Genomic DNA, 15,075 nt, shown 5'->3' with positions numbered 1-15,075 from the left:
GCTTTCGAAATCTTCCTTACGCGTCTCAAAATCTTGTGATTATCCACATCCTTCTCAACTTTTTATATATAAAATCTGATTAATACCGACGAGTTACATATCGGCGTGTCGTATAATATCGGATATAGGTCACTTTACACGTGCCTTTATTCCACGCTGTGTTATATTCGGCAAAAAATGAACGCCAGAGAGAAATTACAGTACGTAGATAAAAATTCTGATGATACCAAGTCGCACCGGTTTACTTACTCAGCTCACGCTACACCAAGAAAGGAACTACCGTTATTTGTTCCCCCGGGATTGCTTGTATTTGTTCTCCCAGCCGGTCGATCGGTTAGCAATTCGATAACAAACTCCACTAGCGGAGGGTTCTTATTCCGCTTCGTATTTTTTTTACTTTTCACTCCCTTTTGTTACAATATTATATTTTCCACGACGACGACGACGACGACTGAACAAAAACTAAATTTAAGAAAATCGCAATTAATGTGGAGAATTTAAGAATCAGAAAGTAGCTTTATCAATATTTATACAGTGTATAGTTATAATTATACGCATACTGCCAAAATTTTATATACCGGCGCATTAGTGACAATTAATTATCAGAAAATGTAATCCAATTGCGAAACTTTTTACAATATAAAATATGTGGTTTGCCACATCTCGGCAAAAATAAAACTTGTTATATCGCATAATTGTTTTTCATGTCACGTTACATTACTCGTTACTCGATAACACGTTACGAAATTACGCGACTTCAAAAAAATATCCTATTTAACAGGTATATTCTCATCGTTGACAGAGGTTGAAAAATTTTATTTAAATGACATAAACGAGACAATCGCGGCGTTTATTCCGCTCAACCTGGGTGAATTTTTTTGATGTGAATTGGAAACACAAGCGCTGCAACAGACGAGCGCGCTTGAAAATTTAAATTACGAATGCGATTATAACGGAATTACTGGACAGAATCAAGATTCTATAAAATTCAATTTTAACGCAGGATATTGAATGTACGTTTCCATTTCCTCTGAAGTAATATCGCGCGTAATCTGTTTTCGGATATTTATCCACCTTTTTTAGTGCTTAATTTATTAATTAAACGATCGTACATTTTTTTTACACATCGATACACTAAAAGTTTTCGTGTATCGATGTTAAACGATGAAAGCCGTTTCGTGCTACCGCATACATTGACAGAAATATAATTAAAATCCATTATCGTGAACGAAGACGTTACTCATAAAATTTTTCTAGTTTTATTTAGAAACGTGCTTTGCTCCCAGGGTGCACAAAGATGGAGAAACTTGAGATTTTTGGCAACGCGTATAGTAGTGCGATACTTATTTTTCCACTTTTCGCTCCTTTTGCTGGCACTTTTCCCTGACCATTCAACTTGCAACAATCACACTTCGCGCACATATGTGAAAATTCATGTTTCTAAAAAATGTTACAAGCATACACGAGCGCCATGTAATTTCGAGACTACGATATAATTTAAAAATTATAAGATACAGCGTGTTCCGATTCGTCGAATACTAATATAATAAAAATGTAGGTCTCCTTATTTATAGTTTGAATACAGACAGGCATATGTATCATCTAAATCCGAGTTTTACATATATTTCATTTATAGAATGTAGATCCATTTTATAAATGTATCTTATGGTTTCAATATTATCTATATTTACATTTTGCAAATTTTAAAATTATCCTAACTATATATCTGCATTCGATTTTGCTTCGCAACTCAGATCCTAAATCTTATCGACAATTATCGATACTATTTCGATACTTTTAAACAAAATGTAATTTTATGTAGTTATACGCGCAATAAACTATAGCAAGATCGGCGGTAACATTTTTATGGAAAAATAAATGACCGCTCTTTTTCTCCTCTATATGTCTGAAGAATTTCTACGGGAAGAGGCGGGGGGGGGAGAGGAGAAAAGGAGAAGAGAAGATATTTGTCCGTATCTCTCGATGTATCCCGGGACCCCACCGCTACACGGATACACGGTAACAATGAGACATCGTCGCACGCGAGCCAAATTCCGGCGACGCGAGCGTTTTTACGAAAATTAGACGGTCATACCCTTCGGACTGGAACCGGTTTTTGTTCGTTCAGCGCTTTTCTACCGACGCAGTGATTTTGGACGCGCTTTTGGGACACGCTCGCCTATGAATGCGCTCCGTATCCGCAATGTCGAACGCTGCCCGTGATCGCGCGGATCAACCCGCGCGGCAAAGTAGTAGAACCAGATATGCGGTCGGGCTTCGTTGCGTCCGAGCGGACAGACCGCCGGCACTGAAATGCCGACTATTCCGGATCGAATGGATCTGGTCGCTCGGCCGCGACCGTATCGGCCTACCACCAGGTATGAGCCTCAATGGGAACCATCGGATCGAAGGACTGATTTTCGATGACCGCGCACAACACAGATGTCCGATGGATACTCTTGAATACCCCTTGGACACTCGAACGTGTCTCCGATAGCCACATTTCTGGATATTTATTGCCAATATTTGCTACCATGCGAAGTTATATTTTGTACACGAATTGATGCATTATGTAACGTCAAAAATTGACATTCTCTATTCAGAAGTGAAAGATGTATTTCACATTTCTAACTATTTTATCATATTCACTATTTCTGAATCTCTTCTAATTTCTTCTTTAGACAAGCAAGATTAAAAGGTCAATATGTCGAAAGTATTTAGATGTTTACGCGAAAGAAAGAGAGTAAAAGTTCAAAAAATACTAAAAATTAAAAGCTGCAAAAATTATCACTTTATTAAATTAATCAATGAACATTTTGGAATCTAAGTAAATTGCAAAGTACTTGGATATCAAAGGAGAATAACCACCGGAATCTGTGTCAATAAGGGGAAACGATCTCAGCGAACTCGCTGTCTCTCTCCTTCAAAAGTGGAAAGACAGGTTGGAGAGCTGTTGGCCGGAAGACATCGCGATATAGCCGTCGTGATGTTTCGAATGGAAATAGATATTGATTTTCGTGTACGGCGCCCGGCGGAAACGAGACGCTCTCAGGAAAAGCCAGGCGTTGTCTTCGCGGCTCTTTGTCTCAAGCGGAACAGAACGACGAAGGTGGCCGTAGCGCGAAGGCGTTAAAGCAACAGGCTGGTCGCCGTCGACGTTCGCTGTGCCGCTCGTCAAGTTCTGCCGGGTTCTTCGGAACTCGGTTAAGGAGATTTTTCGGTCGCGATTTAAGCGGAGAGACGCGCCATTGTTTCTTCCAGCAGGGAGGACCGTCTGGAAATTCATCTGTCTTTTTGTCGTATCCGTCGCGCTCGTTTATCGCGAGTTTACGTTTTTCGCACCTTTCAACGCGTACCGCGATACGAAACGGGTGAAAGTTTTAACGCGAAAATAAAATACAGTTTCGAACAATCATGTTTACATTATGTAAAACGGATAACATTATTTTTTAGAGATAATGAATTTCTTTTTTACCAATTTCAAATAATATTCTATCTTTGTTAAATTATTGCTAATGTGTGTCTATGTTAATTACCCGCGAATAATTGAAATTTTTCGTGTTGAAAACTTCGTTATATGAAGAGAAACACGTGAATTTCGTAAATTTATTCGCAAAAAATTATTCCGCCTATTACACATAATGTATAAAAATAAAATTCTGATATGTATAAATTTTCGTGTTTACTTGAACAAATGAAATTTTACTATCTCTCTCTTCATAAAGCCATAGAAAGTGCTGCAATAAAATAGTTGGATTTAAATTAACTTTGCTACCTTCAATAACTTAGTTTCTCGAAATGCGAAAAAAGGTTTCTCTGCCCAACGGGACGCAATTAATTCATTCACGTATAAAATAGATTGAAATAAGGTCTACTAATATTTTCATTTTTTTTAATTAACAAAATTAAGTGGGGTAATTGATAACACGAGATAAATGAGATAACACAATGATTTTTCGATAATTAAAAGATTGAGTTATTATGAAATTATTAAAGAGACTCACGAGTGCTCACGTTATAATGGCTAGAAAAACATTAAAAATAACAATGAGGTATTTCATTACTGGGAAACGTTATTTTATTAATCGAGAATTTCAATTACCTCGCTTGACGCTTATCGAATGCGTCACAATGAGTTTTCGTAAGAACGATCGAACGCTTGTCACGCTTCAATTTGAAATTATATGCCATCTCCGAACATTTACGTCTATTCAATGATAATTTGCGTAATTCAGGTTTCCACGTAAACGCACGTTTCGCCCCGGCCAATTCGACCGTCTTCCAGCCAACCTCCTGGCTACAATTCTGCAGTTTACTTCCGCACGAGAAAAAGAGAGAGGCGAATTTTACGTTACACAGAATATTTCTCTTTGGCAATCTTCGAGCGTACGTTTTGAACTGTTTTGAAACATTTAAAGGTAAGCGGGGGGAACGATTTTAAGAAAAACAGTTTTATATTGGATTTTAATAAATGATATCGTTCGCCGTTTCGGGACTGCGGGATGATCCCCGATATCCTTCTCGGCGATAGACAGTTAATCTCGCTAGTTGCGCACATTGCGGCATTTATTATGCATTTATTCCTCGTCGGGGAACGAATGCTGCACCGGGTACCTATCGCCGCGCGCGCGGTAGCGTTTCGGCATCCGCCGAAACTCGAAGCGCGTGAGGAAAATACCGGGATGAGAGATCGAAGAAACTCGTGGCGGGGGGCGGGGGGGAGGGGGAGGAGGGCACGTAATGTGCGCGCTTAAGCGAAAACTTAAATTACGCAAGTCGTTATTGAATAGATGCAAGCGTCCGGTTAACGGCGGGGCGTATAAAGCCGAATCGGAGCGTGAGCGTGCTGCTACTTGGCTGTTACGGATGAAAATCGCTCGTCCCCCGATCCGCGCCAATTTTCTTCGACTTTAAACACCGGGCGTAACGACCGAGGGGAGGCCAGCCATCGAAACGCAGTCAGTTTGATGGACGAAAATTCGAACGATCGCGAAAATCGTCGATCCCTGGCATCTCGCCCCCTTTTCGTTCGATCGACTTTCGTTACTCTCGCTCTCTTATATGTTCTCCCCGCTCGTCTCCCCGTGCCTCCTCGAATCCCCTTTCGGCTTCTTGCGCCACGATTTCCAGTTCCAATTTCGCATCGATAGAAGCGTCGCTCGATCCCCGATGCTGGGAAGCTCCTCTCTTCCCCCCCGCCCGTCTTCCTCGCTCACGCTCTCTTTCTTTCTCTCTCAATCTGCAGTCGATTTTCTCGTGCATCGACCCAATTTCCCAGACCGGTACGGGCAATTTAACACAGGTCTTCCCTCCACTTCGCCATGCCAGATTGGCGGAAGACCACTTTTTCAATGCCTATCGTGGGATAAGGGTCAGAACCGATTTTTAAGAGCGCCGCAGAGCGGCGTCCTGCGGACGTTACAGTAATCGAGGGGAGCAACTAAACGATATCTCCCGCTCGTAAAAAAAATTCTTTTTTGACGAGGTAAGCGTTTAAATAAGTTCGGCGATGGTTGCAACGTGAGCACAACGTATGTAATTTTAAGCGATTCGCGCACGTGAATAAAATAGATTTAATCCAAAGACTCGTATAGATATTATTCACGAGTATACAAAGTTTATACAAAGTAAATGTAAAAAAAATTCGTTTTATCACACCATGCACACTTTAATAACGTATTTAGAACATTAATTAAAATTAAATATCGATCCTAATGTAAAAGTGTAAGAAATGCAATCGAATGATAAGCGATCAAAGTTGATCAATAATGTCACGTAAAATTTGCATATTTATAGGACCGTAATTATATTTATATCAATCTGTCATTGATTGATCATAAAATCAAATAATATTGATTTTTATTGCCTAATTTTATTGGCTAATTTTATCTTTTAATATTATTTTTTAGTACGTATATATACTATATATATTATAATAACTCATGTCAATTTATTTTCCTTTAGTATAAGATCAAATTATTAATAAATATGGATGAACTGTGAAAGATCAATGTAAAATTGGTGCATCATAACAATAAATATCATTAACAATAATTAGTATATTCTTTTATTAAATCAATTAATTGAAGTGTATTGTATAATTAAAATATTTTCATTCTTTTATTTAAGCAGAGATGTTTAAAAAATTAAGTATATTGCGTTCTTGCACCAATTTTATAATATTTAACTCTGTAGAGAGAGGTATAGAGAGAGATTACAAGTAAATCTCAAATTTTATTAAAAGAATATTTAGAAAACGGAAAGAAGAAAAGCTAAATCATACCTAATATTAACAATTTTTCCCTAACATATTTTATAAATATTTATTTATTTTTATTTCACATAAATGCATAGAATATCTTAATCTGATCTTCTTAGCTCATGGGATATGAAAAAAGTAAAAACCCATGAAAAAAGTAGAATAAGAATATTTTATATAGGTACGACAAATATCAATATTTTTTATTTGTCATAGGTTTTATTTATTTATTTATTTATTTTTTCATTATTTGTCTAAACAATAAAGTCAAAAATTTTTAATCAATTCTGTAATGTGCCAAATTAATACATCATCTCTTTTTTCATGGTATTCTCTTAGATGACTTTCTTAAAAATCTCGCCGATTCATAAAGTGCTTGGCAAAAAATATAAAAGACATACCTAATAATATCTTTACGATTTGAAGATCCTTTCTTTTTGTTTACTCCGTAAAGTTACTCCGTCATGCTTATCACTTTTCACTGTTACCCCAGTTGTAAAATATTTCCCCTCCTTTTTTTTTTCACTTGAATACACATGCCAGCGAGTGAAAATCCTATAAATATTAAGCGACTTATGCACCTAGTAATTACTGAACACTAATCACCGGGCAATTACTATGCTGGTGCATAATAATTTAAGATATCGAAATGCGTCGGTAAATGATCTAACCGACTAATAATGCATTAATAATAATGATGAACTCTATTTTATGAGCTCTGTACGTTTGCATTCGTGTGTGCACAGGTCGACGGACGATTATACATCAGAGTTAAATATTACATTAATATGTCCTATTTCATCCATTTTAAGGCAATGAACCTGTCAGCTGTTATATTTAACTGTAATATTCCATTATATTCCATTACCTCAGATTAAAATAAGAGATAATTTGGCACTCACCAATACGATGCGCAGCGACGGAGTTATAACTGCCTCGACCTGTAAAGCACACAAATATATATTCAAATTACAGCAGCGTCGAAAGCGATCAATATCACGATTTCAAACAATAGTTAATATTATTGCGTGCGCTCAATAATTTAACATATTTGTCTTTCAAGCGTAAAAATATCGAACAAAAGAACCGTATATTTTTCGAACAGAGAGAGAGAGAAAGAGAGAGAGAGAATCTCTCTTTCCTTTTAAGTATAAACTCTGTCAAAATTTTACAGGTAAAATTTAAAATTTAAAACAAAAACCTCTCCTCTGATTTTTACGTGTAATCACCCAAATAATCAGGGCTAAACAGGGTCAACTCCACAAATAACGTACAAATAATGCGATAAATAATAAAGGCTACTCACGCCATTGGTTGCTCCGTCGTCGCCCGACGCCTCCCCCAGGCCCCCACCTCCTCCCAGGTGCCTTGCTGCTCCTTTATGGCACTCACTCACTCGCGAAAACACGATTAATTATGAACGCGCGCGCTTTGTTCAACGCTCTGACGGCACTTCGCGCGACACTTCCGACGCTAGCCGCACACGACGCGTACTTCATTGCGACGCCGACGCGATGGGAGAACGCCATGGAAAAGACACCGACCCCCCCCCCCCCCCCGCTCGACGACACCGTCGCGACGATTCACGGTACGATTGGCGCGGCGGACCGCGGACGAAATCCGAGGGGCGACGGACCTTTAATCGCCGTACAAACCCCGGATTCGCGCTGTGTGTTCAACAAATATCGAAGTTAATCACGACCAGTATTTACCGGTCAAACGGAACGCGACGGCATGGCACGCGGCGACGCGAGGCGAGACCGTGGCCACTTCGTTGGGCACGACTTTCGGCGAATGATCCATCAGCGTTGCCTCGGCCGCTCGGCGGCAACTTCGCTTCGTTCGCCGCGCGACACGACGCGAGTCAAAACCCGCCGCAATTATAAGACGCGACGGACCGTTCGAAAAAGTGCGCACGATTGCATTTCAATTGCCGATAATATATACAATATTGTCGAAATGCAATATACATTTCGCATGAATCCCGGCAAATACGCGCATTATTAATCCGTCCATTAAACCATCGCGTGTGCATATCGCGGCTCTCGACGCGAAAATGGCGCTCAAATTACATTCAAATATGCGATAGAAGCTCGGAACGCGCTGTATACGCTGTGCGAGATAATGCATTCGGGTCTAAACGCAAAGAGATTGGACTAATTTGTAATTTCTATCGTCAATTGCTCGGAATAAACCTCGGAATTAATAAACCGCGCGAGATATCGCGCGAGGTAGCGCGATAAAGAATCGTCGATATGAAAAGATTGCGACTGATCGCGCGGGACAGCGATAAGCAATCGCTTGACGCTTATTATTCATAAGAAATGACACGCGTCTTCACTGTACCTGCCGCGAGCGCGTCTCGAAGGATAATGCTACGCACGGAGCGACTCCGTACCTGCCCGCTCGAGTGTCGCCGTGCAAATGACAACACAACGATCTTGTGTATACCACAGCGCGCCGTGCGCGACGAAAACAAGCCGAGCGTCGCCGTCGTTACCGTACCCGGCCAATTCTAATGAAATATTTAACGTATCCAATACGGCGAAATATTTAACGGCACTGTTCGCACTCATTTAAATTGCGCTGTTCATTCGTGTTTGTTCGCGCTCGCTCGTCTTGATCTAGAGCGCGATATGAGGTTCATTTTAGATAATGTATAATTCGTGTCGGGATTCGAAATAGAATTCCACCTGTAATCTTGTTACGATAATACGAAAAAACGTATGAAAAATTAGAATAGACTGTATATTAAGGTACGTATAGAAGAAGCGTTAAAATAGTGCATATAATATCTCGAAATTTGCGACATGTAAAGTTATATTTATAGTATTATATTCTATAAGTTAGATATAATTGGATTTTGAAATCTGACGTGAATATTATAGATCGGTTTAAAGTGCGCTTTAGAAAATGAAAGTATAAGTATAGCCGAATAGGCCGTCCCTTATATTTTAAATCAATTTAGATAAATGAGAATTATTATAATACAGGTTCAACGTTTATTTGAAAAATAAAACTTATTTTTATTTTCGGAAAAGCATTTTTATACGTGTTTATTATTATTATTATTTTAATAAATAAAAAATTCTGCAACGTTAGTGAATCAAAGAATAAAATTGTGAAAAATTATTCTTACTTAACTTATTAAAATCACGTGATTTTATTTCTCTTCGGATGTTAAAAATCAGGAGAAGAATAATGAAGAAAGGACAAATTTTATTCTCCAAATTTAAATTCGATAGTCTTTCTTAAGCAGAATAATTAACCGATTTAAATTTTGATTAAAAAGGATTATATAATTTGCATGTGGCAGATAAAATTTGCTATTAGTAATACTTGTCTTTAACAATTAATTATAGTGTAATCTCTGCATGAAGAAAATAAAAAATTAATCGAACAGTAAAAATCTCACTATATATATCTGAGCTGTGAAAGTCATTAATAAATGATAGCTCTACAGACTACGTATCTACAAAAGCAATTATGTGCCTGATTACGCAAATTATATGCGATACCATCGGTCAACTTTATAACTCAAAAACTCTGTCACGACACGGACGTTCATATAATTAAGACTTTCGATTCTAACTAATCTCTAGAATAAGATTATATTTGACAATGATGTACGACGTACCCCATTCCCTTTTAATATTCGCAACGTGAAGCGTGCAACATATTTTTGCAATATTCCGGGTACGTGACGCAATTTAACGTAACCGATCGACGCGAACTGTTTTTCCGCAAGTACGACCGCGCGGCGCGCGCTGCCGGCATAAGCTTTCACGCGCGTGCAATTTCAGTGACACTCGTACTCGTACGGCGCGCGTGTATATTTGCGAAGTGAGGCAGGGCAGAGGAGAGCGCGGCCACCGGGCCCCGCGCGCGACCCGTCACTCCCGTCCCGCCCCGCCGGGCGAATTACCATATTCCGTGTTGCCCGCCCGTGCGCTACATGTTCCCGTGGGCTTGGCCCAGATTCCGTTTCTCTCCGCTTAATAAACAGAGCCTTTACTGTCGCGCGCGCGTGCAACGCAGTCTCCGCACTTGAATCCAGTTATCTTTTATTGCGGATTCCACTCTCCGCCCCCGCCCCCGCCCGGCGCGACCACCCCCGTCGCCCAAGCCGTACGACCACTACGACCGTCCCGACCACCTAACCTAACCGCCGCGCCGGGCGGTCTCCGCCGTAGTCGCTCAACGGTGTCCGGGTCTATTTTTACTCTCGGTTGTTGGGCGAAATCAGATTTTTATTCCGCGTTCCTTCCGCGCGGCCCTGTCGTGTCGCTCGTTAGCGCTGACGTTTTCGCGAGGACGCGACGTTGCATTAGCATGGATATTATTCACCGTGAGACTTGGAGAGCCGATGGGTTTTGCACGGGGGGGGGGGCGAGGCGGTTGTTGCACACGCGGGGTTATAAAAAGGCAGGATAACACGGGTATCTACCGCGGCGGGCGCCGCGCATTTGCTTTCTAAGCGTACACGCTGTGTGTTATCAAGTTTCCGCGGATAAGGTCGACACGGCGGAACTTTGTTACGATGAACACTCGCGCGGCATCGATCCGCGCGCGAGTTGCCGTGTGCGAATTAATAGATCCCCGGTATTTGTACGGCGAACTGGTGAGTCCATTCACGTAAGAGGAGTTAGTTTTCTGAATAGAATTAGCATAATCCGCTCTCCTCTCTCTAAACACTCCGCGCGAATCACCGACCGAGTTGTATTTGGTGTCTTAACGAGTTAAAGCCGGCCGGACTATTCATTTTACGTTTCGGAGTACGTCCCCGGTACGTCAAAGCGAATGAAATTTGTTTACGTTAATCAAAGAACATGTAAAGCGAACGCGCGTTATTACATCTGTATCTCCTTCAGCGGTACGTTTATCGCTGAGAATTTATCAAAGCATACGTCCGTCCGTGTAACGTAAAAAAGGGGGGATGCATCGAGTTAACGTCTTCGGGGGGGGGGGGGGGGGGGGAACAAATCGTCGAAACGTAGATCTGAGTGAGGGTAAACGACTTTGAGAAAGGGAGGGCTCGAGTGGAATGAATAAAGCTCCGTAAAAAGTGAAGGGTCCAGTTGTAAGAGAGATGGGGCACGAGGAGGGAAGATTTTAAATCGAGTGAACCAATGTTGTTGATGATGCACAACCCGCGCCAACATATCCCCCTGTGACACGGAGAAAAAGCGGGCCGGAGATGAAGGGAAGGACGTTTTATTCACATGCAATCGGGCGAATCATTGATCGTCGAGCCGCCGACTGCATGGGAAATCGGAAAAATCCCGGAAAAGTCGTATTTTCCTGCGTTAATATCGAGAATGTAAGAACTTTTTAAATTGTTGACAAATTTAATTTCACGAAGCTGCGTGAAGAATTAAAATGTACTTAATATTTGAGAACAAAGGAGAAAAGAAATATATTTTATTTGCTTTTTATCAAGGTATAATTATATCACGGAAGCTACATGTGAAATTGTGAAGCAACAAGAGAGGCACACACGGCGGAGGAAGAAAAATGTGACCGCGAAAGAGAAGGGCTTTGCCGTGTAAGAGAGCCGTCACTAAAAAGTGTTAGGAAGAACAGGCTGGAGCAACACCTGCAAGCCGTGAAATATTACGACTATTTATTCAGTTCTTTTTAAGAGGATATATATCCTCGACCAATGAATATATCCAAGGTCTCGCCGAGACTTTTCCCAGGTCCTTCCGCAATATCAATTTACTTCTTCAAGATTTGGAATTGTGTCGTTTCCTCTTCTTGCGCCGTTTGCAACGAGAAGGGAGACTACCGATACTGCAAACGCTAAAAGAACTAAAAACGTTATACTGTTTCTTTTATGCGCGGATTATCTTCTTCTTTAGGATGAAACTAAACAAGAAACTTTCTCTTTCTTGATAGAACCTGATAGTTCCTACCATTTATTGACAATTTGTAGAGCCCTTAGGACTCCATTGTCCGTGGACTCTCTTCAGATAAGAACTTGTACAACTACTACCACTATCGGAGAAGCCGTGGATATCTAGTACAAACTAATATTACAAGTTCGCAAGATGTATTATAAATCAATTCCATATATTATATTTAACACGATTATTTAGTAATAAAACTAAAGCCCACTTTAAATGATCTATAATGCACAAAGTTAAATAGAATTTTATTTATAATTTTAAATATTGTCTAAAGGTAACTTGACAAAATATTTTCAATCTTATTTGATATTATCTTGATTGGGACAAACTTGATCAATTGATTTATTGAAATAAATCCAACATTTTTCTCGACGTATGAAAAATAATTTTAAGTATCAAACCTGATGAGATAAAGTTAGAAACATTTTGTTTCGATCACCATATTGCGTTGAACCTTACGAATGATAAAATAGAATTTATATAACACAATCTATTTAGCTGCCTCATATATACATATTACATGGTTACATAAAATTTACTCAACTTGGCGAAATTTAATTTATTTTTAGGGTGAGGGGGCATGTTGGTGTGTCGGCGGTTGCTGCTGATCGCAGCCGCGATTGCGGCCTCGATCGAGGCTGGCTCGGCTAGTTACCACCCCGGCATTTCGTCATCGGACTACTCCGGATACCCGAGCGGATACGCGGTTTACTCCGGCGCGACGTCACCCGAGTCCGCGTCGTCCTCGAGCTCGTCCACGTCCGGCCCGACGTCGGAGCTCGCAGCCAGCAACACCGAGCCGCTCTGCCGACCGTCCGAGTTCCAATGCGGCACCACCGGACATTGCGTCGCGCAGGACAAGTACTGCGACGGCGAGAATGACTGCGACGACAAGTCTGACGAGCCGAGATATTGCACCCGTGAGTACCCCCGCGAACGAACGGAGACATTGAACAAAGCAAGTCGCCGCGCCGGGACGAATCGATACGCCGAGGTATCTCACTCTGTTCCTTTCTCTCTCTCTCTCTTTCTCTCTCCTTCCCGAAGTCGTCTTTTATTAGGCACTTGAACCGAAAAATAATAAATGATTCCAATCGATCATTTCTTTAAAAAATGTATTGTTATGATTCTTTTGTTAAAACTAAATTTATATACAATTGTTGAATAATACAATAAAAAAGCACGAAGTGGATCATCATGTTCATCATCATGAACAAATGGATCAGCGTTTTCATGTTTTTGAAAATTTAAAAGCTTTTGTTTGTTATCTTGTGTCTCGAACACGATTAATCAAGTAAACAGTTAAATACCTACAATAGGTAAATAGATAATAAAGGGAAAAATGTAATTGTAGTAATCGAGAAGCAGAAAAATAATTACAATTGTTTTTGGTCATGCGTGACCGCTTGTTTATCTGACATATTCAAAACAATACGAATTACACCGAATATACGTTAAACCAGAAACAAAGTTTTCGCTCATCCAAGCAGATAATGTTCCAAGTAATTATTTAGCTATATACATTACCATTTTAGCTCAATTCATATAAAAATTAAAACCGTATCATGTAAAACTGATTCACAGAATATATGTCATTAGCCTTGTGCTTGTTCCCACACATGGCTTGTATTTGCACACAAACACGCAATTAAATAATTTTTATCTAATAATTTAATGAGGTAAATAATTTGTCCGTTCATTATTGGTATAATAGTAATTACCACTTTATACGAAATTTAATCGATTTGCAAAGCTCAAATATAATTATATTATACAAATATCGCATTTTCATCCCTTTGAATTTTTAATTTTTGATAATATATGCAACACATTTCAATAGAAACGTAACATAATAGGAGAAATTTATTATAGCATTCATGATCCAATTCCTTCATAGAATTTCAAATTGCATATTAAAATATGCGCAGGCCCAAACGAGCTAATTACGTGGAATAATTACGTATTATACTTCACGCTTCCAATAGTCATGAAATAAGAATAAGAGAAATATAGGAAATGTGTAGAAGATTTTTGTATAGAAGAAGTATAAATACAAAAATGTGAGACCTGTAAATTTGAGTATGCAAAAATGTATTTAATTTATAAATGTTTAACTAAACATATAGATGTAACTCGTAGATTCAGAACGTGCGCAAGAGAGAGAGAGAGAAAGAGAAGCAATTAAGAATTTATATTTTATAAAATAATGTTTTATTACGCCGTTTTTTATAATCCGGCATAATTATATCTCAGGATTTATTTTTCGCGCATAATAATTGCGCAATAAAAACATTCCGGTTTACCGCCAGACTTTGTACGGCTTGATATACGAAACCGTGAGAGTACTTAGGAGAGTTAGTATTTGGTTTCAAATAATATTTTATCTCGCCCATGTCATAAACATAATCACAATTGAATATTGAAATATTCCAGAATATATTTTCGTAGTATGATCGCGGCATGACGGAAACATTTCCGCTTACAATCGGACATTATACGCTTCGATGTGCAGGATACTGTGCGCTTAGTTAGGCGTAAAATTCCCTTGGGTATCATTTTACCACGCAGTGTTATTACACTTTTCCGCGCATAAATTATTGCACAATGTAAAAAGGGAAACAAACAAGCAAGCAAACAAACAAACAAACGTTTCAGCCTGCAATCGGACGTTGTACGGTGACGTAGGCCGGACCTACAGAGTGGAAATCCGCCGACCGAGGGAGGATCGACTGCCATTCCTGTGTCACCTCAACTTCACTGCCGCCGGATCTGATCTCGGGGATCTAGTCCAGGTTGGACATAGAAATGATGTAGTTGTAGAAAATAATGCTGACTGGTGCCCAGCCAACGTAGGAAGTCTGTCATGGAACAGACAGCAGGCCGACCCGCCGCGCCGCGTCGGGCCCG

General features: G+C 39.8%; 1 protein-coding gene across 2 annotated transcripts in view; it reads left to right on the top strand.

Moving 5' to 3' along the window:
* LOC139768132 (uncharacterized) overlaps positions 1–15,075 on the top strand; it is a 57,441-nt gene that overhangs the window by 33,428 nt on the left and 8,938 nt on the right. Inside the window, exons 1-3 of one of the 2 annotated variants that reach the window (XM_071698023.1) lie at positions 11,268–11,579; positions 11,700–13,088; positions 14,824–14,960. In XM_071698023.1, the coding sequence (XP_071554124.1) occupies positions 12,749–13,088; positions 14,824–14,960 (477 nt within the window). In that variant the 5' untranslated portion in view covers positions 11,268–11,579; positions 11,700–12,748. Of the gene's footprint in view, positions 1–11,267; positions 11,580–11,699; positions 13,089–14,823; positions 14,961–15,075 lie in introns of those variants that run through there. The other variant, XM_071698022.1, reaches the window with a different exon arrangement.

Source organism: Temnothorax nylanderi, unplaced genomic scaffold, assembly GCF_030848795.1.
Source record: "Temnothorax nylanderi isolate EJ_2023f unplaced genomic scaffold, tnyl_v1.0 TNYL_tig0014_pilon, whole genome shotgun sequence".
Lineage (NCBI taxonomy): Eukaryota > Metazoa > Arthropoda > Insecta > Hymenoptera > Formicidae > Temnothorax > Temnothorax nylanderi.
The sequence above is the reverse complement of the archived record's forward strand: the minus strand, read 5'-3'. Positions and strand labels throughout refer to the sequence as shown.